This window comes from Apteryx mantelli, chromosome 4 (assembly GCF_036417845.1).
Source record: "Apteryx mantelli isolate bAptMan1 chromosome 4, bAptMan1.hap1, whole genome shotgun sequence".
In the NCBI taxonomy this organism is placed as follows: domain Eukaryota; kingdom Metazoa; phylum Chordata; class Aves; order Apterygiformes; family Apterygidae; genus Apteryx; species Apteryx mantelli.
The window spans coordinates 19,857,452-19,883,072 of NC_089981.1; the positions used below are offsets into that span (position 1 = coordinate 19,857,452).

Sequence of the window (25,621 nt, forward strand, 5' to 3'; positions counted from 1 at the left end):
CTCCAGGGCACCTGGTAAACAGAGCGAGCTTCCCCTGAGGACCTGGGCTTGCATCACGCAGAGATTTCTCTCTGCAGGTTATGTTTTGGCAAATCCCCCAAACATATCAGAAATAATGCCTGCAGACGATAAGTCATTATACTGATGCACTTAACTTTGCAGGGAAGAACTAAACACAAGACAATGCATTTCTGTGGAAGGATGTAAATCAGAAGAACAACTTCTTCCTGTGTTTCTGGAGAAACACATACAAGTAACTTCTTACTGCTGGCTCAATTGAAGGAAATCTGTTCATCTCTGTCATGGCCAGTCACGTTAAATTTACTTTTATTTGTGTAATATTTTTGCTTGAATTGAACATGTATCTGTTAAAGAAAAAGCATAGCAAAATACAGAAATCAATCTGCTACCATTCTCCCTTCTCCAGTTTGAAGACAACTTGCAGTTTCATATTGTTCTTTCTCCCACGGCATTGTGCGGCAGGTTTTTCCTCGGGTTGGGTGCCATATCAGCTGCTTTACTCAGTCTTTTCAAGGACTCAGGCTAGCTTTGGACACCTCTGCAGGACATATCACTCATCAGAAGCACCTGTTTCTCACTGTACAGGATTAAGGACACCTGGACAACAAGGCCAGACCTACAGAAACAACTTTTCAACACCTGCAGTTAGGCGGGTGAATCCCAACCAGGACACTCTTTTACCAAGTCTCTGAGTTCACACTCAGTGAGTTTACATCTGTTGTTACTAAGTCTTTCCTTCTGGGATTTACCTCCAACTCTGGAGGTAACACCTACCTCTGGGCTAGTTTACCTGAGGTTCCCTCTGCTCACAAGAAAAGGTGTCCAACCTAAAACATGCCACGTGCCACCATTAAGACATGTTCAGGAGCTGCTCTGCTGCACTCATGCCACTAGAGAGCAGTGGTGGTATTTTAAGGATGCTTGGAAAATCCCAGGACGTCTCATTCAACATGTTGGCTAGTTTAGCATTACTGTCTCCACATCACACACTATCCATGGAGCCTGCACAAAGGTCCTGGCTCTTCAGCCCCTTCGTAGGTGATCACTGAATCAGACTAATCACGGACTCGGGTGGGAAGGGACCTCAGGAGGCCTCTAGTCCAACCTCCTCCTTAATGCAGGTTCAACACTGAATTCACATCACATTGCGCAGGGCCTTCTCCAGTCAAGGCTTGAAAAATCTCCAAGGATGGAGGCTGCACAGCCTTGCTGGACCCTCTTCCAGTGCCCGACTGTCCTCTGGGGTGAAAAACGGTCTTCTATACAATCATACCTCCCCATTTCGGTTTATGACCGCTGTCCCTCATCTCTCTGCTGTGCGCCTCAGCAGAGCCTGGCTTTGGCTTCTTGATAACCGGCGTGTAGGCACTGTGAGGCTGCTCTTAGGTCCTCCCAAGGCCTTCTCGTCTCCAGGCTAAGTAAGCACTTTTCCCTCAGCTTCTTCTCACAGGTGGCCCCCAACTGTCTTGGGGGTCCCTGCTAGACTTGCTCGGGTTTGTTGACACCGTTCTTGCTGTGGGAGGCCAAACCTGGAGGGGGTACCCAAACATGGCCTAAGAAGTGCCAAGTAAAGGGGGATAAGCACAGCCCTCCACATCCTGGCTGTGCTCCTGTGCACGTGGCCCAGGATGCTCTAGGCTCCACTCGCTGCCAGGGCACACTGCTGGCTCAGGCTTGCCTGCCAGGACTGCAGGTCTCCCAGCAGAGATGCTCCCCAGCGCACACCAGTCTGTCACAGGCACAGCACTTATCATTTGTCCCCGCTGAAGTTCATGAGGTTCCTGGCGGCCCATTCCCCCAGCCTGCCCAGGTCCCTCTGCACAGCCACCCTGCCCACAAGCATATCAGCTGGTCCAGCCCCACAGTTTGGCATCACCCACACACTTGACGAGGGTGCACTCCATCTCCTCCATGCATTAACAAAAACCTAAAACAGGACAGCTCCAGGACAAAGCTTCAGGAAGCAGCGAGGGCCAGCTGGGACCTCAGCACAGGCAGGACCCTCCCCATGGGGACACAGACCCACAGGCACAGAGCCAGCAGGCAGAGCCTGGGGCTGGCAACAGGCTCCCTTGACAGCCCCAGGCATGGCAAGCAAGGAGCCAGGTCTGGGGCCCATCCAGAGGCGACCTATGGTGCAGGTCTGAGGTCCACCCAGGAGGCAGAGACCAGGCTGGAGACAAGCACACCTACAGCATAGCTCAGGAAGAGGCTGAAGGCCCTGGGCTGAGCTTAAACAGGGCTCCTGGGCCATGGGCAGGGTGGTGTGAGTGGGGCTCCAGGTGAGGCTCCTCAGGGCTATTATGCCCCCTTGCTGCCCTCAGGGCACTAAAATGCACAATGAATGCCATCCCAGGAGGGATAGAGAAGGCATTAAACAGGAACATTTTGACCAGTTCAGAAAGCAATGTTTTTTGTCGGACGTGGAAGTATACCATCTTGGCACATACACTTGGACCTTTTCATCTGCATTATGAAAAGGCACCTTTCATTTAAAGATTGATCTTTATTTTAAATGGCTTAAGTAAATTGCAAATAAATAAACTTCATGCTGCGTCCAATAGAAATGCACTTTTCAGTGTTTCATCTTTATTCCGCGCGCACACACACACACACGCATATATATATACATATAAAGAGAGGCAAATGTACATATGTATATGTGTACAGATGGAAAGGAACCAAGTCTCTAGCATTCTTCCCACCACCCTGAGGATAACCTAAGGCAGAACAGACCTTGCAATCAAAACTGAGGTCGCTGGGACACTTGCAAAGCAGAGGTATTGGTCCAGCATCACAGAGTCCACCATTCCCCAGCAATGTGCTCCTCTATCACACAGAAGTGAAAACAAGGCGATAATCATGTCCCTGAGCACAGTAAGCTTAACTGAAAGGACCATCCTTTCAAAACACACAGGAACCTTTTTGTTTTTGTTTTTTTTAAAGCAATGCATAGTGCCAGGATAACTCTCTTCTCCCAGGGAGAGGATTTGGGACAAAAGAGGTTCCTCGTGGTCAGAGGACAGTGGGGCAAGCAGACCAAAAGAACTTTGGGTTTCCATGAGAAATTGCGCCAGTGAAAAGCTGAAGATCAGGGTAGCTCTGCAGCTGCTTGGCCCAGCATGTGTTTGGTGGGGTGCCTCTACCCTGCGCAACAGGCAGGGTAAGGCAACACTGAAGCTGCCCACTCAAAGGAAGAGAAGGCAGAAATTCTACTCCTACTCTTGATTTCTTATTCCAAATGGCAAGGAGGGCTTCATCGCCTGTAACAGGGAAGCTCCCAACTGGTGATCAGCCTGTGACTGTGCAGCGATGTTGCTGGGGCAGCTGGCTGAGCCCTCAAGCCGCAGGAGAGCATCTGCCAGGCTGCACTGGTCCTAGGTCAGGGGATGGCTTGGGTGATCTCTCAAGGTCTCCACTAGCACAGATTTTCTAAACTGTAAGTTGAGACCGATTGCGAACTCACAAGGAACAACATGAATAACCGCGAGCCTTGAGTTGGGACTGCCATCTTCCCCGCTCTCGCCTGGAAAGAGCACAGTGATGGACACCAAAGGCTCCAGTCCTGAAAGCTTTTCTCTGTAGGAGTGCAAAGATACCGATGTGGAACAAGCAAACTAGGTGGCTGGGGGAGTCGAGCCGCGCTGGGTGAGGGAGGGCTTGAACACACCTTTAGCGCCCATCACAGCAGTCTTGCAGGGCAAACGCCTTCTACCAGCCCGTGTCTCCACTCCAGGTAGATTTCACACCTTCTTGGAGTCCACAGATCCCTCAGGCTCTCCAGAGACCTTGGAAAGGCTTCCTCTTTTCCTGGAGCTTCAAGTCTGCTTCCCTGCCACCCCCCAGCCAGCTCCCCCTGAGCCAGCTGTCTCCCCAGTCCCTCCCAGAGCCAGCAGCCCCCCTTCCTTCCTCCAGAGCCTCTCCCCGGGCAGGCAGGCACCTCTCTCCCCAATATATGACCTTTTTCTAAACATCATTTATCATATCTGGACACCATCTGACAAGGAGACATTTTGACCACCCAGCACAGCATAGCTGATTTGAACTCTGCAGTAAGAAAGGAAGTGGCAAGCAACTAATGCCTGAACGGAGCTGGATTAGCTCCTGAAAAGAAGGATTTGCTAGAGCTGCCCACAAGGACTAAAGGTGATTCAGAAGTCTTTCCAGTCCTACATCACATTTCTACAGAAAAGCGATCGCCAGCCCCATGAGATTATCTCCTAGGACTACCAGGGCATGGCTACCGAGCTATCTAACACTAGCCCCTCTGCTGGCTTTTTCTTTCTTCACTCAGGCTGGGAAGAAAGGATGGTAGAAAACTGCACAGAAGCAATAGAGTTCATTCTTGAGGGGTTTTCAGACTGCCTGGAACTGCAGATTCCCCTTCTCTTGGTTTTCCTGGTGAGCTACGTCATCACATTAGTGGGGAATCTCAGGATGATCTTTCTAATTGGGGTTGACCCTCAACTTCACACCCCCACGTACTTCTTCCTCAGTCACCTGTCCCTTGTAGACCTCTGCTGCTCCTCCGTGGTCACCCCCCAGGTGCTGGCCAATTTCTTTGCTCAGCAGAAAGCCATTTCACTTCTGCAGTGAGCCACACACATGTGGTTCTTCAGCCTCTTTGTGCCTACCGAGTGTCACCTCCTGGCAGCAATGGCCTAGGACCACTATGTGGCCAATACGTGGCCATTTCCAAACCGCTGCTCTACGCTGTCATCATGTACCCAAAATCTGTGCCCGGCTGATAGCTGGCCCTTACATGGTGGGGATCGTGAATGCCGTGACACATAGCAGCCTTGCTTCCAGCTACGCTTCTGCAAGCCCAGTGTGATCAATCACTTCTTCTGCGATATCCCCACAGTGATCCCCTGCTCCTCCTCACACACACGCACCAACAAGCTGGTGCTTTTCACCCTGTCCTTCGTACTTATGTACTGGCCTATGTACTGGAGAAACCCACATGTCCCACAGACTCCCCCGGAAGAGTCGAAGCCCCTAGGATAGATGAGGCCTTTAGCAGCTATGTACAAAGACAAACGCAAAATTATTTCATACACGGTAAGGCAGAAAAGGGGGAGCACAGCCAGAGCTAGACACGAGCCTCTCCTCAACCAACCCAGGCTCCCACGATATCTAAAGGACTTCTCAAGTTTTTATTTGATTTTCTATGGAGTGAAAAACAGGCAAAGATGAAGCATCTGATTAGCAAATGCCAACAAATGCATATAAACTGCACGTGTAGTGAGAACACTTCTTTAAGGAGACCAAATGAGAGGCCTTGTCTAGCAGCAGGCAGAGGGAAGAGTTGAAGCTTGACCCACTGGAAGCCTCTTGGCTGGCCTGAACTCCAAGCTCTCATCACCTAGGCTACGCTACCCTAAATCTATTTCTGCCACAAATGACACTGCTCTGCTTCCCAAAACAAGAAGCTCACTCTGGGGACCAGCCAGCCAGCCTTCCAGGAGTCATCAGCTTAACAAGCCCTTCTGGGCATTAGGAAGAAAGTCCCTAATGACCCTGAAACCTTCTTGGAGAGCTCACACTCACCTTACCTCATTCTTCCTAACAAGCCACTGCGGGACAACCTCAGAGAGACTATCAAGAAGGAAACTTTCTTCTTTGTTAATGGCAACGAGCACTTCTAAAGCTGTTTGGTTTGTCACAACTACCTCGGCCCTGAAGCCTGTGGTTAGGGAGCTTATGGGTCAGTACGTTCGCATATGCCTCGCCAGTCCTCCACTCCTTTGGTACGGAGGTTACCACCAGAGGTCCAAGCCCAGGCAGCTTGCCAGCAGCAGCTGAGAAGGCAGCTTCCCCTGGCCACCAAGGGTTGGCAGAAGCCACTTAGCACCTTGCAGCAGGAGCTTGGGGCCTCACAGAGGCTACAGCATGGAGAGCTAGAAAACTCAGCATGAAGGAGACCCCCAACACACTAGAAGCAAGCATCAGGGGCCAGTAATAGGGCCCATCAGCAGCCCCAGGCACCACAAGTGAAGAAGCAGGTCCGGAGTCCATCCAGGGCCTCCCATCAGGAGCAAAAGGAGACCAGGCAGGTCCAGAGACCAGCCACAATGTATGTTCCAAGGGTCCATCTAGGAGGGAAGCCACCTGCAGTGCAGGGCTGAGGTCCATCCAAGAGACAGGGGAGGAGCCAGTCACGCCTACAAAACATCTCAGAGAAGGGCTGAAACCCCTGGGCTGAGCTTAAATGAGGTCCTAGGCTATGGGCTGGGTGGAGGTCCAGGTGAGGCTCTTCAGGGCCATCAAGGCCTATTATTGCTTTCAGGGCCCTGACTCAAACAGTGCTACTACCCCAGCTCATGGATGCTAACTGCGCTGGTGGTTCTTAGTTGCTTTCTGCTGCTTGAGGGACTGAAGTCTGTGAGGTGGCCTCCTCCACGGCCAGCTCTATCAGTAAAAGCAGGCCTTGATGTGCAGCAATGCTAGGCTTTTCCCACCTGCGATTCTTGCCCCTCCCTCTTCAATGCATGTCAAACCATAGTCCTCTCCAACACAGGGCTGACTGCTGGTGCAGCCTTGCATCTCTCTGAGATGTGCAGCTGCTTAACCACACTTCAAATGGATGTGGTATTAAATTGGTTAACATGTTAAAAAAATGCTGAATGATGCGAAAGCACTACTAGTCCAAGTGAATTCAGCTATTCATGCAGGCCCACATCTTGGCAGGCTTCAGGGAGTCACTAACCTCCCACCTCAGACTCAAAGGGGACATTAGCACATGGTTTCTCTTAGAGAACTTCATGGCATTGCAGCGTCTGCCTGAGTCAGCAGAGATTACGTAGTCCCTTCAAGTTGGGTCATAAGGCCCTACCCAGATGTCAAGGTAGCACGTGTCCAGCTGAGGCACACGCTTGGTGCACGGGCAGCGCTGCCTGGGGCAGGTGACATTCCCCTGTCCGTGAGGCAGGGGCTGCCAGCGATGCCTCTGTCGGCCTCGGCAAGGATGCAGGTGAGCCCTCAAGCTCTGCCGGGGTAATGGGGACCAGTTCCCCCAGCAGCTGCATGGGGAGGGCCCGCCAGCATTCAGGACACCCAGGTTGGCACCTGAGTCCAGAGTGATGCCTGCACCACCACAGCCAAGGGACGGAGAAGGAAAAGGGAAGTGGTGTGAGCCTTGCAGGGGGACAAACAACCATCCCCTCAGTTTCTCTGCTTGACAATTTTAAAAAGCCTTGATTTCCTTGGTGGTGATTGAGGTCAGCACATGATTTCCAGCTCTGTGTTCTGTAGCAGGGGTGTATGGCGCATGCTCCAGGACCACTCCGCAATGTGATCCAGAGCTAACCAGCGTGGGCATGGGCAGAGTCATGAAACACAGAGCACAAGGCAGCGACCTGCACCCCAAGGGGCTCTCAAAGAAGCCACGCACAAGAAGGTGCTGGGCAGGAAGATGGCAAGTGAAAGTCAGCATACCTATAAAGAAAGCAGTGCGCAGGAGGAAATAAAGAACGTCATTAACTTCAGCTCAGAACCCCTTTTTTTGTACTCGGCCACGGTTTCATATCCCGTGCTGAGCGCAGGAAATGGAAAAAGTGCCTCTGACCCTCAGTATAATCTAGAGAAGAAAACTTACTTTAAGGGAAGACTCAGAATATGAATTTGAACAACTCATTTAACATGTTCTTTATACATACAGAAGAGTATAGTCAGTCCAAGGATATGAAGTTATACCTTTAATATCCTAGGAGGGTAGTGGTGGTCAACAAATCAGGTAGCACAACACTTCATGATTCAGCCTCAAACTATTCAGATATAGAAATGTAACATAAGCTTGTTCATCATTCATTGAAGTTTACATTTTATCACAGCTTTTAAATAGTCTTCATTGAACACTGTACATTCAAACTCCCGTTCACTCAGCATAGGCATTCTGGAAACATGGTGAGGCTGCGTGACAAAAATGGAAAATAGAAACAAATAGTTTTGGCTAACAGAAAAAGGAGATGGTCCGAAGCAGCTGAAAAAGCTTTGAGGGGAATTTCAACGTTCCTATACTTTAAGAGGGCCTGTGAGAAGACATTTCACTCATAAAGCCTGTGTTCCTGGAGGACTCTCTTTTATTTTTTCCTGCTCTTATAATCTCCTCGAATTCATTTCACCATTTTCTTCTCTTACTGCCCCTCTATCCTTTGGATTGACTATGTTACGCACTGTTCTCTGCTGTTGCCACACATGTGCGTACCTGCCAGCATGTGATGCCCTCTCCTCTCCCATCGGTGTTGTGACCTCCTGGTGCTATACTAGAAACACTATCATTGCAGATTACTGGGGAAGTGGTCAGTGTAGGTGTTCACTAGCATGGTCAAGGGGAATAAAAATCTTCCTGGGTCACTAGGATAATGAGTCTCTTCCTTTCAGCTCTGTCATTAAGAGCAGCACAAAGTCCAGCCGGAGGCCAGTCACTAGTGGTGTTCCCTGGGGTAGACACTGGGGCCAATACTGTTTGACGACTTCATTAGTGACCTGGATGATGGGACCAAAGTCACTCTCAGCAAATCTGCAGATGGTGCAAAAGTGGGAGGAGTGGCTGATACAGCACACGGTTGTGTCGTTATTCAGAGGGGTCTTGACAGGCTGGAGAAAGGAGCAGAGAGGAAGCTCATGAAGCTCAACAGAGGGAAGTTCACAGTCCTGCCTCTGGGGAGGAATAACCCCATGCACCAGGACACGCTGGGGGCTGACCTGCTGGAGAGCAGCTCTGCAGAGAAGGACCTGGGAGTCCTGGTGGACAACAAGTTGAGCATGAACCAGCAATGTGCTCTTGTGGCAAAGGCGGCCACCAGCCTCCCGGGCTGCATGAGGCAGAGCGTTGCCAGCAGGTCGAGGCAGGTGATCCTTCCCCTCCACTCAGCCCTGGTGAGGCCACACGTGGAGTGCTGTGTCCAGGCCTGGGCTCCCCAGTACAAGAGAGACATGGAGCTCCTAGAACGAGTCCAGCAAAGGGCTGTGAAGGTGATTAAGGGACTGGAGCATCTTTGCTGTGAGGAGAGGCTGAGAGAGCTGGGACTGTTCAGCTTTGAGAAGAGAAAGCTCAAGGCGGATCTTATCAATGTATAGAAATACCTGATGCAGGGGGAGGTAGGGAAGATGGAGCCAGACTCTTCTCGGTGGTGCGCAGTGAAAAGACAAAATGAAATACAGGCAATGCTATTTAAACATAACAAAAAGGTTTTGATGGTGAGGGTGGTCACACACTGGAACAGGGTGCCCAGAGAGGTTGTGGAGTCTGCATCCTTGCAGCTATTCAAAGCCCGACTGCACACAGTCCTGAGCAACCCACTGTAGCTGATCCTGCTCTAAGCAGAGGGCTTGGACTAGACAGCTGCAGAGGTCCCTTCCAACCTTAACCCTTCTGTGATTTTGTGTGCAGATCCACAGCATCACCATCTCCAGCTCATAAACTCACTTTTTGCCGTTTTGCACAGTGGCAATATATCTATGAGAGTGTGGGGGACAGACTAACTGGACGAGAAGCTTGTTCTTCAGACAAGAAAGATGTAGCTGTGTCAGTGGGCACAATCAGTCTGAGAGCTGGCTAATTAATTCTCCAGTCCTAATCTATGAGGTTTCAAACAGTTTTGGAAGCAGCAGATCTCAGAAACATGCATGAAACATTCTCTTTCCAAAGAAGAAAAACTAAGGAAAACCATATAAAATGAGAATGCCTTTCAGAAGTACACTTTCCTCCTGATAATATTGATTGTGGCATGCTTCACCTCCTTGTTCCTCAAACTGTAAATCAAGGGATTCAGCATGGGGATTATAATGCTATAAAAGATGGATGAAATTTTCTTGCTCTCCATTGAGTTCATTGAACTGGGTTGCATGTAATTGAAAGCAGCAGATACGTAGAAGATGGTGATGGCTGCTAGGTGGGAGGCACAGGTGGAACAGGCTTTGCGCCTGCCTTCAGCAGAGTTCATCCTCATGATGGTCACCGCAATGCGGGCATAGGAGGCGATGATGAGCAGGATGGTGGTGGTCATGTTGAAGCCCACAAACACAAACATCACAACCTCGTTGAGCCATGTGTCAGTGGAGGAGAGAACAAGCAATGGGGGCCCATCACAGTAGAAGTTATTGATGACGTGAGGGCCACAGAAGGAGAGCTGGAGCAAGCCACTCGTGTGTATGATGGCATTCAGCAGCCCTGCAAGGTAGGACCCGGCAACCAGGCACGTGCAGAGTCCAGGAGACATGACGACCCCGTAGAGCAGGGGGCTGCAGATGGCCACGTAGCGGTCATACGCCATGGCAGCCAGAAGGTAGATCTCAGACGTGGCAAAAACACCATAGAAGTTTAACTGCATGAGGCAGCCAGCAAAAGAAATGGCTCTGTGTTTTTCTGAAAGGTCCAACAGCATTTTGGGGCTGATAGTGCAGGAATAGCAAATGTCTAAGAAGGACAAGTTACTGAGGAAAAAGTACATGGGGGTGTGGAGCTGGGGGCTGACCCTGACCAGCACGATGATGCCGAGGTTTCCCACTAGGGTCAGCATGTAGGTGCCCAGGAAGAGGGCGAAGAGGACGGGCTTCAGGTGTGGGTGATCTGTGAGTCCTGCGAGGGTGAAGTGGGTCACCCTGGTGCAGTTCTCATCCACCATTGGTACTGTCCTTAATCGCTGCAGAGAGACCTAGAAGGAAGAGGGTGAAAACAATGCTGGATGCAATTTCCACTTCAAAATATCAATGTGAAAAGATGACACTGCCTTTGAGGTTAAATGGAAAAGGAAAAAAGTAAAAGAACTGCTGATTATTCTCTTGCAGTGACAGTAACCTCTTTGGAAGAAAAAACTCAGCAGTTCTTAGAAAGTCTTTTCCATAAGCATCCAACAAAGAAAGCAGGGTGTCACAACCTGTTCTGTGACCCCTGATTCCCTTCCAGGCACAAATCCAGTATCTACATGCAGATTTTGGGGGGCTCATGAGATGTTTCATAAATATAATGATGACAGCTGCGGACCATGCACCCTTATTCATGTTTTCCTGTATTTTGATGCAGCAGCTACAGTGCCTAAGCAGATCCCTCTCAAGGCTCCAGGTAATACAAGGTCCTATCACAAAGCGGAAGGGTATCTTGGAACTTAAAGTTCTGGGGAAAGGTGGCTGTGCTTTCAGGGTGGAAACTGGCCTCTCTTTATCTGTTTACAGACTAGGCAGAGTCTTTCCTTCTGCTCTTGTTTCCTTCATTAGAAGTGAGATTCATTGGACTACCACGCTATAGACAAGCTAGAGCCAAAGTGGCCCTCTGGCTTTCCTGGCAGTGTAGAGGATTGGCTCTTCTGACCTATTATGAACTATTTCTCTTAGATTAAGAAGACTTATCCTCTGAGGGTAGCTTGACTATGGGAGAGGTTTAAATGAAAAGCTCGGGCTTTGAGGCTTGTTCCGTAGATGTCGAAAAGGTGACCAAGGCCAGCTGCCTCCCTGCACACCATCGTGCACGCCAAACAACTCCTTCAGCTAGACACTCACTTTTAACCTTTTGACGCAAGACCTTTTGACAAAGGTTGCCAAGGTGGGTAAATCTTAAGGCAAATCTCCCCTTAATCATTTCCTTTCCAGTTCAGGGGTTTGGTCTCTTTTGCACAGCTGATGTGAAAGTGCTCAAGCAGACATCTAAAATATCTGTTGTTACGTTAGAAGTCCAGAACCAACTGTTATTAAATAATATAGATGTGATGAAACATATCTAAGTAGAAACTTCTATGCTCAGTCAAGCGAGACTACTCTCAGCTTAATTACAGAAGGGTATACTACTTCTCTAGTAGTAGTAGTAGTAGTAGTAGTAGTAGTACCCTTCAAATGCCCTTTCAGAATACTAAGGCATGCCTTAAGCTGTCATTTTCACAGGCTTTAGAAAGGATTTTCCAATGGGTAACAGAATGCCTACATGTTCCTCCAATGCAGGGCATGATACAATGCTTGCCTTACACTTCCACTAACCTCTTCATTGCAAAGCTCTCCCCTTACCTGAGGAAGTGCTTGCTAAAATAAATTGGAGTCAGGCACTTCTGCAGGGCAATTCATCCCCTCCAAAGAAAGGTCTTAGCCATTTGGGGTAAATCATCACCTGTAGCTGCTCACTTCCTGCTTTTAAAGGGAAAGCAGAGACCTGTGTAGAGCTAAACTTACAAAGGTTGGATGCCCAAGAGTCAGTGAAGATTCCTCACAGGACAGAGATCTGCACATAGGGCAAAGAAGGAGTGATCTAGGATATCACTGAGTGCATATAACCATTGAAACAAGAGTGCTGCTGAAGAATACCTAGTGAGAACGGGTGGCCTTCATCACAGAATCACAGACTGGTGGAGCTTTGAGGGGACCTTTGGAGATCATCTAGTCCAACGCCCCTTTTCAAGCAGGGTCACCTAGGTCATGTTGCACAGGATCGCGTCCAGGCGGCTTTTGAATATCTCCAGAGAAGGAGACTCCACAACCTCTCTGGGCAACCTGTTCCAGTGCTCTGTCACCCTCACAGTGAAGAAGTTTTTTCTCACGGTCAGATGGAACTTCCTGTGTTTCAGTTTGTGCCTGTTGCCTCTTGTCCTGTCGCTGGGCACCGCTGAAAACAGTCTGGCCCATCGTCTTGACACCCTCCCTTAAGATATCTGTATACCTTGATAAGATCCCCTCTCAGTCTTCTCTTCTCCAGGCTGAGCAGGCCCAGCTCTCGCAGCCTTTTCTCTTAAGAGAGAAGCTCCAGTCCCCCCCTAATGATCTTCATAGCCCTTTGCTGGACTCTCTCTGATACTTCCATGTCTCTCTTCTACTAAGGAGCCCAGAAATGGACACAGTACTCCAGAAGTTATACCACGTGAGCCTCAAGTGAAGGTCCTGAAAAAGATAAGGACAACTTAATTTGTGGGGGGGAGGAAACAGGAGGATGGAGCAGTCATGAGTGACAGAAAGCTACATTCTCTTTTGCACCTTCCTGCTGGGGTCCAGGATTGTCTGCACTGCCTACAGGAGCGCTGGTCATGGCCAGCTACCTGCAGCAGAGCTGCCGGCAAAGCCCCGTTTCACCATGCATCCCGGGGCTCTGGAGCCCAGCCAACTTTCCCCTGGGTGTCAGCAACATCCTGAGGAGGCCAAGGCAGAAGCTCTTCCTGGGCAGATGTGCTCATTCCTTGCCTGACACAGCTACCTGCCCAAGCAAGTGGGGAGTACGGGCTCAAACTTTCTTTCTAGCAAGTTCCTCTGGCGTTCCTCCCAAGCCCATCTGGACTTGTTTCCATAATGCAGGAACAATACAGATGAGAGGTGAGCTTGGACCTGACAACAGCCTGGGACACACTCTTGAAACACCACCAGGACCTAGCAGAGCTGTGTCCAAGTGTGCCCTGGATGTCGGTGTGCTCTCTGCTTCCCGGTGCTTTGTCCCCTGGACTCCGCGTAGGACTGGTGGGGAAGATGCTCTTCTACAGACGTGTCATCCCATGGTCAAAACTAAGTGTAACCAACCCAGGGATGGTTGTGTGTTTGGGTGAGGCAAGGGGGACCTGTGAGGTTTGGGGTATCCTGTCTCATCAGTCCCCCAAATCCCATCTTGCACATTACAGTAGGCGTGCTTGTTCTCTCATTCATTTGTGCATCTCTTCTCCTGCAGCTCCTGGTGGGATGCAGTGAAGTACACCTGAGGAGTATGTTTGCATACTATGCCTTTTGTCAGTACATACTCTGTTTTTGAGATCCCCATGATTAAGGGAATGGTGTTCAGAGACAGGCATTGACACCTGAACAGGCATTTCCAACAATTATGATCCAAAATCGCCCCACCCGCAGGACCTCATCCTGTTAACATACATTAGTCTTCCACAGTTTTCAGCCAAACCTGAAATCTCCAACTGTCGTGCCTCTTACTTGGATACAGACAAACTGTAATGATTCAGACAAACTTTCAAAAGTGAATAATAATGGTGAGGTATTGGCCAGCGTTCGTTTTGAAAGTGTGCCACAGGCAAGACAAGCTGACAAAAAAAATTTTCCTACCTTACATTGGCGCTCCTGCAGTTCTTCACAGTTCTCCTCCGTCCCAGTGAAACTACAGGCAGGTAGGATCATCAGCCAGGTGCTGACGGAGGATTTTCTCCAGGCACAAAGTTATCCAATTCTTCTCAGAGACATATGAGGACAGTCAACACGTCGCCATCCAGCATCTCTTTGTCTCGGAAATTCACTCACGTTTGCTCCGTTCAGTGGTCTCCCCGAGCTATTGGCAGACCCCCACTCAGTGAGGACTGAGCGGAAGTCCAAATATAGGCTCTGTCGGTCTCTGTGAAAACAGAATGATGTCCCACTCATCCCATACTCATGGGATAAGTTATCAGAGGTTCTCCAGGGCACCTGGTAAACAGAGCGAGCTTCCCCTGAGGACCTGGGCTTGCATCATGCAGAGATTTCTCTCTGCAGCTAATGTTTTGGCAAATCCCCCAAACATATCAGAAATAATGCCTGCAGAGGATAAGTCATTATACTGATGCACTTAACTTTGCAGGGAAGAACTAGACATGAGACAATGCATTTCTGTGGAAGGATGTAAATCAGAAGAACAACTTCTTCCTGTGTTTCTGGAGAAACACATCCAAGTAACTTCTTACTGCTGGCTCAATTGAAGGAAATCTGTTCGTCTCTGTCATGGCCAGTCACATTAAATTTACTTTTATTTGTGTAATATTTTTCCTTGAATTGAACGTGCACCTGTTAAAGAAAAAGCATAGCAAAATACAGAAATCAATCTGCTACCATTCTCCCTTCTCCAGTTTGAAGACAACTTGCAGTTTCATATTGCCCTTTCTCATACGATTGTGTGGAGGGTTTTTCCTCGGGTGGGGTGCCATATCAGCTTCTTTACTTAGTCTTTTCAAGGACTCAGGCTAGCTTTGGACACCTCTGCAGGACATATCACTCATCAGAAGCACCTGTTTCTCACTGTACAGGATTAAGGACACCTGGACAACAAAGCCAGACCTACAGAAACAACTTTTCAACACCTGCAGTTAGGCAGGTGAATCCCAACCAGGACACTCTTTTACCAAGTCTCTGAGTTCACACTCAGTGAGTTTACATTTCTTATTACTAAGTCTTTCTTTCTGGGATTTACCTCCAACTCTGGAGGTAACACCTACCTCTGGGCTAGTTTACCTGAGGTTCCCTCTGCTCACAAGAAAAGGTGTCCAACCTAAAACATGCCATGTGCCACCATTAAGACATGTTCAGGAGCTGCTCTGCTGCACTCATGCCACTAGAGAGCAGTGGTGGTATTTTAAGGATGCTTGGAAAAACCCAGGATGTCTCATTCAACATGTTGCCTAGTTTAGCATTACTGTCTCCACATCACACACTATCCATGGAGCCTGCACAAAGGTCCTGGCTCTTCAGCCCCTTCGTAGGTGATCACTGAATCAGACTAATCACGGACTCGGGTGGGAAGGGACCTCAGGAGGCCTCTAGTCCAACCTCCTCCTTAATGCAGGTTCAACACTGAATTCATATCACATTGCGCAGGGCCTTCTCCAGTCAAGGCTTGAAAAATCTCCAAGGATGGAGGCTGCACAGCCTTGCTGGACCCTCTTCCAGTGCCCGACTGTCCTCTTGGGGGGAAAAACGGTCTTCTATCCAGTCAAACCTCCCCATTTCGGTTTATGACCACTGTCCCTCATCTCTCTGCTGTGTGCCTCAGCAGAGTCTGGCTTTGGCTTCTTGATAACCTGCATGTAGGCACTGTGAGGCTGCTCTTAGGTCCTCCCAAGGCCTTCTGGTCTCCAGGCTAGTGTAAGTACTTTTCCCTCAGCTTCTTCTCACAAGTGGGGTGTCTCAGACCCCGACTGTCTTGGTGGTCCCTGCTAGACTTGCTCAGGTTTGTTGACACCGTTCTTGCTGTGGGAGGCCAAACCTGGAGGGGGTACCCAAACATGGCCTAAGAAGTGCCAAGTAAAGGGGGATAAGCACAGCCCTCCACATCCTGGCTGTGCTCCTGTGCACGTGGCCCAGGATGCTCTAGGCTCCACTCGCTGCCAGGGCACACTGCTGGCTCAGACTTGCCTGCCAGGACTGCAGGTCTCCCAGCAGAGATGCTCCCCAGCACACACCAGTCTGTCACAGGCACAGCACTTATCATTTGTCCCTGCTGAAGTTCATGAGGTTCCCGGTGGCCCATTCCCCCAGCCTGCCCAGGTCCCTCTGCACAGCCACCCTGCCCACAAGCATATCAACAAGACAAAGCTTTGGGGAGCAGCGAGGGCCAGCTGGGACCTCAGCACAGGCAGGACCCTCCCCATGGGGACACAGACCCACAGGCACAGAGCCAGCAGGCAGAGCCTGGGGCTGGCAACAGGCTCCCTTGACAGCCCCAGGCACGGCAAGCAAGGAGCCAGGTCTGGGGCCCATCCAGAGGCGACCTATGGTGCAGGTCTGAGGTCCACCCAGGAGGCAGAGACCAGGCTGGAGACAAGCACACCTACAGCATAGCTCAGGAAGAGGCTGAAGGCCCTGGGCTGAGCTTAAACAGGGCTCCTGGGCCATGGGCAGGGTGGTGTGAGTGGGGCTCCAGGTGAGGCTCCTCAGGGCTATTATGCCCCCTTGCTGCCCTCAGGGCACTAAAATGCACAATGAATGCCATCCCAGGAGGGATAGAGAAGGCATTAAACAGGAACATTTTGACCAGTTCAGAAAGCAATGTTTTTTGTCGGACGTGGAAGTATACCATCTTGGCACATACACTTGGACCTTTTCATCTGCATTATGAAAAGGCACCTTTCATTTAAAGATTGATCTTTATTTTAAATGGCTTAAGTAAATTGCAAATAAATAAACTTCATGCTGCGTCCAATAGAAATGCACTTTTCAGTCTTTCTTCTGTATTCCACACACACACACACACATATATACATATAAACAGAGCCAAATGTATATGTGTACAGATGGAAAGAAACCAAGTCTCTAGCATTCTTCCCACCACCCTGAGGATAACCTAAGGCAGAACAGACCTTGCAATCAAAACTGAGGTCGCTGGGACACTTGCAAAGCAGAGGTATTGGTCCAGCATCACAGAGTCCACCATTCCCCAGCAATGTGCTCCTCTATCACACAGAAGTGAAAACAAGGCGATAATCATGTCCCCGAGCACAGTAAGCTTAACTGAAAGGACCATCCTTTCAAAACACACAGGAACCTTTTTGTTTTTGTTTTTTTTAAAGCAATGCATAGTGCCAGGATAACTCTCTTCTCCCAGGGAGAGGATTTGGGACAAAAGAGGTTCCTCGTGGTCAGAGGACAGTGGGGCAAGCAGACCAAAAGGACTTTGGGTTTCCATGAGAAATTGCGCCAGTGAAAAGCTGAAGATCAGGGTAGCTCTGCAGCTGCTTGGCCCAGCATGTGTTTGGTGGGGTGCCTCACCCTGCGCAACAGGCAGGGTAAGGCAACACTGAAGCTGCCCACTCAAAGGAAGAGAAGGCAGAAATTCTACTCCTACTCTTGATTTCTTATTCCAAATGGCAAGGAGGGCTTCATCGCCTGTAACAGGGAAGCTCCCAACTGGTGATCAGCCTGTGACTGTGCAGCGATGTTGCTGGGGCAGCTGGCTGAGCCCTCAAGCCGCAGGAGAGCATCTGCCAGGCTGCACTGGTCCTAGGTCAGGGGATGGCTTGGGTGATCTCTCAAGGTCTCCACTAGCACAGATTTTCTAAACTGTAAGTTGAGACCGATTGCGAACTCACAAGGAACAACATGAATAACCGCGAGCCTTGAGTTGGGACTGCCATCTTCCCCGCTCTCGCCTGGAAAGAGCACAGTGATGGACACCAAAGGCTCCAGTCCTGAAAGCTTTTCTCTGTAGGAGTGCAAAGATACCGATGTGGAACAAGCAAACTAGGTGGCTGGGGGAGTCGAGCCGCGCTGGGTGAGGGAGGGCTTGAACACACCTTTAGTGCCCATCACAGCAGTCTTGCAGGGCAAACGCCTTCTACCAGCCTGTGTCTCCACTCCAGGTAGATTTCACACAGTCCACAGATCCCTCAGGCTCTCCAGAGACCTTGGAAAGGCTTCCTCTTTCCCTGGAGCTTCAGGTCTGCTTCCCTGCCACCCCCCAGTCAGCTCCCCCTGAGCCAGCCGTCTCCCCAAAAGCATGCTCAGTCCCTCCCAGAGCCAGCAGCCCCCCTTCCTTCCTCCAGAGCCTCTCCCCGGGCAGGCGGGCACCTCTCTCCCCAATATATGACCTTTTTCTAAACATCATTTAGCGGTTCTGGACACCATCTGACAAGGAGACATTTTGACCACCCAGCACAGCATAGCTGATTTGAACTCTGCAGTAAGAAAGGAAGTGGCAAGCAACTAATGCCTGAACGGAGCTGGATTAGCTCCTGAAAAGAAGGATTTGCTAGAGCTGCCCACAAGGACTAAAGGTGATTCAGAAGTCTTTCCAGTCCTACATCACATTTCTACAGAAAAGCGATTGCCAGCCCCATGAGATTATCTCCTAGGACTACCAGGGCATGGCTACCGAGCTATCTAACACTAGCCCCTCTCCTGGCTTTTTCTTTCTTCACTCAGGCTGGGAAGAAAGGATGGTAGAAAACTGCACAGAAGCAATAGAGTTCATTCTTGAGGGGTTTTCAGACTGCCTGGAACTGCAGATTCCCCTTCTCTTGGTTTTCCTGGTGAGCTACGTCATCACATTAGTGGGGAATCTCGGGATGATCTTTCTAATTGGGGTTGACCCTCAACTTCACACCCCCACGTACTTCTTCCTCAGTCACCTGTCCCTTGTAGACCTCTGCTGCTCCTCCGTGGTCACCCCCCAGGTGCTGGCCAATTTCTTTGCTCAGCAGAAAGCCATTTCACTTCTGCAGTGAGCCACACACATGTGGTTCTTCAGCCTCTTTGTGCCTACCAAGTGTCACCTCCTGGCAGCGATGGCCTAGGACCGCTACGTGGCCATTTCCAAACCTCTGCTCTACGCTGTCATTATGTACCCAAAATCTGTGCCCGGCTGATAGCTGGCCCTTACACGGTGGGGATCGTGAATGCCGTGACACATAGCAGCCTTGCTTCCAGCTACGCTTCTGCAAGCCCAGTGTGATCAATCACTTCTTCTGCGATATCCCCGCAGTGATCCCCTGCTCCTCCTCACACACACGCACCAACAAGCTGGTGCTTTTCACCCTGTCCTTCGTACTTATGTGCTGGCCTTTGTACTGGAGAAACCCACATGTCCCACAGACTCCCCCGGAAGAGTCGAAGCCCCTAGGATAGATGAGGCCTTTAGCAGCTATGTACAAAGACAAATGCAAAATTATTTCATACACAGTAAGGCAGAAAAGGGGGAGCACAGCCAGAGCTAGACACGAGCCTCTCCTTGACCAACCCAGGCTCCCACAATACCTAAAGGACTTCTCAAGTTTTTATTTGATTTTCTATGGAGGGAAAAACAGGCAAAGATGAAACATCTGATTAGTGAATGCCAACAAATGCATATGAAATGTATGTGTAGTGAGAACCAGAGATGTCTTATTCTTTAAGGAGACCAAATGAGAGGCCTTGTCCACCAGCAGGCAGAGGGAAGAGTTGAAGCTTGACTCACTGGAAGCCCCTCGGCTGGCCTGAACTCCAAGCTCTCATCACCTAGGCTACGCTAGGCTAGGTTAAATCTATTTCTGCCACAAATGACACTGTTCTGCTTCCCAAAACAAGAAGCTCACTCTGGGGGCCAGCCAGCCAGCCTTCCAGGAGTCATCAGCTTAACAAGCCCTTCTGGGCATTAGGAAGAAAGTCCCTAATGACCCTGAAACCTTCTTGGAGAGCTCACACTCACCTTACCTCATTCTTCCTAACAAGCCACTGCGGGACAACCTCAGAGAGACTATCAAGAAGGAAACTTTCTTCTTTGTTAATGGCAACGAGCACTTCTAAAGCTGTTTGGTTTGTCACAACTACCTCGGCCCTGAAGCCTGTGGTTAGGGAGCTTACGGGTCAGTACGTTGGCCTATGCCTCCCCAGTCCTCCACTCCATTGGTACGGAGGTTGCACCAGAGGTCCAAGTCCATGCAGCTTGCCAGCAGCAGCTGAGAAGGCAGCTTCCCCTGGCCACCAAGGGTTGGCAGAAGTCACTTAGCACCTTGCAGCAGGAGCTTGGGGCCTCACAGGGGCTGCAGCATGGAGAGCTAGAAAACTCAGCATGAAGGAGACCCCCAACACACTAGAAGCAAGCATCAGGGGCCAGTAATAGGGCCCATCAGCAGCCCTAGGCACCACAAGTGAAGAAGCAGGTCCGGAGTCCATCCAGGGCCTCCCATCAGGAGCAAAAGGAGACCAGGCAGGTCCAGAGACCAGCCACAATGTATGTTCCAAGGGTCCATCTAGGAGGGAAGCTACCTGCAGTGCAGGTCTGAGGTCCATCCAAGAGACAGGGGAGGAGCCAGTCGCGCCTACAATACATCTCAGAGAAGGGCTGAAACCCCTGGCCTGAGCTTAAAGGAGCTGCTAGTCCTAGTGAATTCAGCTATTCATGCAGGCCCACATCTTGGCAGGCTTCAGGGAGTCGCTAACCTCCCACCTCAGACTCAAAGGGGACATTAGCACCTGGTTTCTCTTAGAGAACTTCATGGCATTGCAGCGTCTGCCTGAGTCAGCAGAGATTATGTAGTCCCTTCAAGTTGGGTCATCAGGCCCTACCCATCAGATGGCAAGGTAGCGTGTGTCCAGCTGAGCCACACGCTTGGTGCACGGGCAGTGCTACCAGGGGCAGGCGATGTTGACCTGTCCGCGAGGCAGGGGCTGCCAGCGATGCCTCTGTCGGCCTCGGCAAGGATGCAGGTGAGCCCTCAAGCTCTGCCGGGGTAATGGGGACCAGTTCCCCCAGCAGCTGCATGGGGAGGGCCCGCCAGCATTCAGGACACCCAGGTTGGCACCTGAGTCCAGAGTGATGCCTGCACCACCACAGCCAAGGGACGGAGAAGGAAAAGGGAAGTGGTGTGAGCCTTGCAGGGGGACAAACAACCATCCCCTCAGTTTCTCTGCTTGACAATTTTAAAAAGCCTTGATTTCCTTGGTGGTGATTGAGGTCAGCACATGATTTCCAGCTCTGTGTTCTGTAGCAGGGGTGTATGGCGCATGCTCCAGGACCACTCCGCAATGTGATCCAGAGCTAACCAGCGTGGGCATGGGCAGAGTCATGAAACACAGAGCACAAGGCAGCGACCTGCACCCCAAGGGGCTCTCAAAGAAGCCACGCACAAGAAGGTGCTGGGCAGGAAGATGGCAAGTGAAAGTCAGCATACCTATAAAGAAAGCAGTGCGCAGGAGGAAATAAAGAACGTCATTAACTTCAGCTCAGAACCCCTTTTTTTGTACTCGGCCACGGTTTCATATCCCGTGCTGAGCGCAGGAAATGGAAAAAGTGCCTCTGACCCTCAGTATAATCTAGAGAAGAAAACTTACTTTAAGGGAAGACTCAGAATATGAATTTGAACAACTCATTTAACATGTTCTTTATACATACAGAAGAGTATAGTCAGTCCAAGGATATGAAGTTATACCTTTAATATCCTAGGAGGGTAGTGGTGGTCAACAAATCAGGTAGCACAACACTTCATGATTCAGCCTCAAACTATTCAGATATAGAAATGTAACATAAGCTTGTTCATCATTCATTGAAGTTTACATTTTATCACAGCTTTTAAATAGTCTTCATTGAACACTGTACATTCAAACTCCCGTTCACTCAGCATAGGCATTCTGGAAACATGGTGAGGCTGCGTGACAAAAATGGAAAATAGAAACAAATAGTTTTGGCTAACAGAAAAAGGAGATGGTCCGAAGCAGCTGAAAAAGCTTTGAGGGGAATTTCAACGTTCCTATACTTTAAGAGGGCCTGTGAGAAGACATTTCACTCATAAAGCCTGTGTTCCTGGAGGACTCTCTTTTATTTTTTCCTGCTCTTATAATCTCCTCGAATTCATTTCACCATTTTCTTCTCTTACTGCCCCTCTATCCTTTGGATTGACTATGTTACGCACTGTTCTCTGCTGTTGCCACACATGTGCGTACCTGCCAGCATGTGATGCCCTCTCCTCTCCCATCGGTGTTGTGACCTCCTGGTGCTATACTAGAAACACTATCATTGCAGATTACTGGGGAAGTGGTCAGTGTAGGTGTTCACTAGCATGGTCAAGGGGAATAAAAATCTTCCTGGGTCACTAGGATAATGAGTCTCTTCCTTTCAGCTCTGTCATTAAGAGCAGCACAAAGTCCAGCCGGAGGCCAGTCACTAGTGGTGTTCCCTGGGGTAGACACTGGGGCCAATACTGTTTGACGACTTCATTAGTGACCTGGATGATGGGACCAAAGTCACTCTCAGCAAATCTGCAGATGGTGCAAAAGTGGGAGGAGTGGCTGATACAGCACACGGTTGTGTCGTTATTCAGAGGGGTCTTGACAGGCTGGAGAAAGGAGCAGAGAGGAAGCTCATGAAGCTCAACAGAGGGAAGTTCACAGTCCTGCCTCTGGGGAGGAATAACCCCATGCACCAGGACACGCTGGGGGCTGACCTGCTGGAGAGCAGCTCTGCAGAGAAGGACCTGGGAGTCCTGGTGGACAACAAGTTGAGCATGAACCAGCAATGTGCTCTTGTGGCAAAGGCGGCCACCAGCCTCCCGGGCTGCATGAGGCAGAGCGTTGCCAGCAGGTCGAGGCAGGTGATCCTTCCCCTCCACTCAGCCCTGGTGAGGCCACACGTGGAGTGCTGTGTCCAGGCCTGGGCTCCCCAGTACAAGAGAGACATGGAGCTCCTAGAACGAGTCCAGCAAAGGGCTGTGAAGGTGATTAAGGGACTGGAGCATCTTTGCTGTGAGGAGAGGCTGAGAGAGCTGGGACTGTTCAGCTTTGAGAAGAGAAAGCTCAAGGCGGATCTTATCAATGTATAGAAATACCTGATGCAGGGGGAGGTAGGGAAGATGGAGCCAGACTCTTCTCGGTGGTGCGCAGTGAAAAGACAAAATGAAATACAGGCAATGCTATTTAAACATAACAAAAAGGTTTTGATGGTGAGGGTGGTCACACACTGGAACAGGGTGCCCAGAGAGGTTGTGGAGTCTGCATCCTTGCAGCTATTCAAAGCCCGACTGCACACAGTCCTGAGCAACCCACTGTAGCTGATCCTGCTCTAAGCAGAGGGCTTGGACTAGACAGCTGCAGAGGTCCCTTCCAACCTTAACCCTTCTGTGATTTTGTGTGCAGATCCACAGCATCACCATCTCCAGCTCATAAACTCACTTTTTGCCGTTTTGCACAGTGGCAATATATCTATGAGAGTGTGGGGGACAGACTAACTGGACGAGAAGCTTGTTCTTCAGACAAGAAAGATGTAGCTGTGTCAGTGGGCACAATCAGTCTGAGAGCTGGCTAATTAATTCTCCAGTCCTAATCTATGAGGTTTCAAACAGTTTTGGAAGCAGCAGATCTCAGAAACATGCATGAAACATTCTCTTTCCAAAGAAGAAAAACTAAGGAAAACCATATAAAATGAGAATGCCTTTCAGAAGTACACTTTCCTCCTGATAATATTGATTGTGGCATGCTTCACCTCCTTGTTCCTCAAACTGTAAATCAAGGGATTCAGCATGGGGATTATAATGCTATAAAAGATGGATGAAATTTTCTTGCTCTCCATTGAGTTCATTGAACTGGGTTGCATGTAATTGAAAGCAGCAGATACGTAGAAGATGGTCATGGCTGCTAGATGGGAGGCACAGGTGGAACAGGCTTTGCGCCTGCCTTCAGCAGAGTTCATCCTCATGATGGTCACCGCAATGCGGGCATAGGAGGCGATGATGAGCAGGATGGTGGTGGTCATGTTGAAGCCCACAAACACAAACATCACAACCTCGTTGAGCCATGTGTCAGTGGAGGAGAGAACAAGCAATGGGGGCCCATCACAGTAGAAGTTATTGATGACGTGAGGGCCACAGAAGGAGAGCTGGAGCAAGCCACTCGTGTGTATGATGGCATTCAGCAGCCCTGCAAGGTAGGACCCGGCAACCAGGCACGTGCAGAGTCCAGGAGACATGACGACCCCGTAGAGCAGGGGGCTGCAGATGGCCACGTAGCGGTCATACGCCATGGCAGCCAGAAGGTAGATCTCAGACGTGGCAAAAACACCATAGAAGTTTAACTGCATGAGGCAGCCAGCAAAAGAAATGGCTCTGTGTTTTTCTGAAAGGTCCAACAGCATTTTGGGGCTGATAGTGCAGGAATAGCAAATGTCTAAGAAGGACAAGTTACTGAGGAAAAAGTACATGGGGGTGTGGAGCTGGGGGCTGACCCTGACCAGCACGATGATGCCGAGGTTTCCCACTAGGGTCAGCATGTAGGTGCCCAGGAAGAGGGCGAAGAGGACGGGCTTCAGGTGTGGGTGATCTGTGAGTCCTGCGAGGGTGAAGTGGGTCACCCTGGTGCAGTTCTCATCCACCATTGGTACTGTCCTTAATCGCTGCAGAGAGACCTAGAAGGAAGAGGGTGAAAACAATGCTGGATGCAATTTCCACTTCAAAATATCAATGTGAAAAGATGACACTGCCTTTGAGGTTAAATGGAAAAGGAAAAAAGTAAAAGAACTGCTGATTATTCTCTTGCAGTGACAGTAACCTCTTTGGAAGAAAAAACTCAGCAGTTCTTAGAAAGTCTTTTCCATAAGCATCCAACAAAGAAAGCAGGGTGTCACAACCTGTTCTGTGACCCCTGATTCCCTTCCAGGCACAAATCCAGTATCTACATGCAGATTTTGGGGGGCTCATGAGATGTTTCATAAATATAATGATGACAGCTGCGGACCATGCACCCTTATTCATGTTTTCCTGTATTTTGATGCAGCAGCTACAGTGCCTAAGCAGATCCCTCTCAAGGCTCCAGGTAATACAAGGTCCTATCACAAAGCGGAAGGGTATCTTGGAACTTAAAGTTCTGGGGAAAGGTGGCTGTGCTTTCAGGGTGGAAACTGGCCTCTCTTTATCTGTTTACAGACTAGGCAGAGTCTTTCCTTCTGCTCTTGTTTCCTTCATTAGAAGTGAGATTCATTGGACTACCACGCTATAGACAAGCTAGAGCCAAAGTGGCCCTCTGGCTTTCCTGGCAGTGTAGAGGATTGGCTCTTCTGACCTATTATGAACTATTTCTCTTAGATTAAGAAGACTTATCCTCTGAGGGTAGCTTGACTATGGGAGAGGTTTAAATGAAAAGCTCGGGCTTTGAGGCTTGTTCCGTAGATGTCGAAAAGGTGACCAAGGCCAGCTGCCTCCCTGCACACCATCGTGCACGCCAAACAACTCCTTCAGCTAGACACTCACTTTTAACCTTTTGACGCAAGACCTTTTGACAAAGGTTGCCAAGGTGGGTAAATCTTAAGGCAAATCTCCCCTTAATCATTTCCTTTCCAGTTCAGGGGTTTGGTCTCTTTTGCACAGCTGATGTGAAAGTGCTCAAGCAGACATCTAAAATATCTGTTGTTACGTTAGAAGTCCAGAACCAACTGTTATTAAATAATATAGATGTGATGAAACATATCTAAGTAGAAACTTCTATGCTC

The 25,621-nt window shown here is 49.7% G+C and overlaps 2 protein-coding genes across 2 annotated transcripts; both read right to left on the reverse strand.

Moving 5' to 3' along the window:
- Window positions 1–9,713: 9,713 nt before the first annotated feature.
- On the reverse strand, window positions 9,714–10,649 carry LOC136991846 (olfactory receptor 5J3-like). The gene has a single exon (XM_067295303.1). The coding sequence runs from the start codon at window positions 10,647–10,649 to the stop codon at window positions 9,714–9,716; it is 936 nt and encodes a 311-aa protein (XP_067151404.1).
- Window positions 10,650–23,575: 12,926 nt separating this feature from the next.
- Window positions 23,576–24,511, reverse strand: LOC136991847 (olfactory receptor 5J3-like). Its single transcript, XM_067295304.1, has one exon. The coding sequence runs from the start codon at window positions 24,509–24,511 to the stop codon at window positions 23,576–23,578; it is 936 nt and encodes a 311-aa protein (XP_067151405.1).
- Window positions 24,512–25,621: the final 1,110 nt, after the last annotated feature.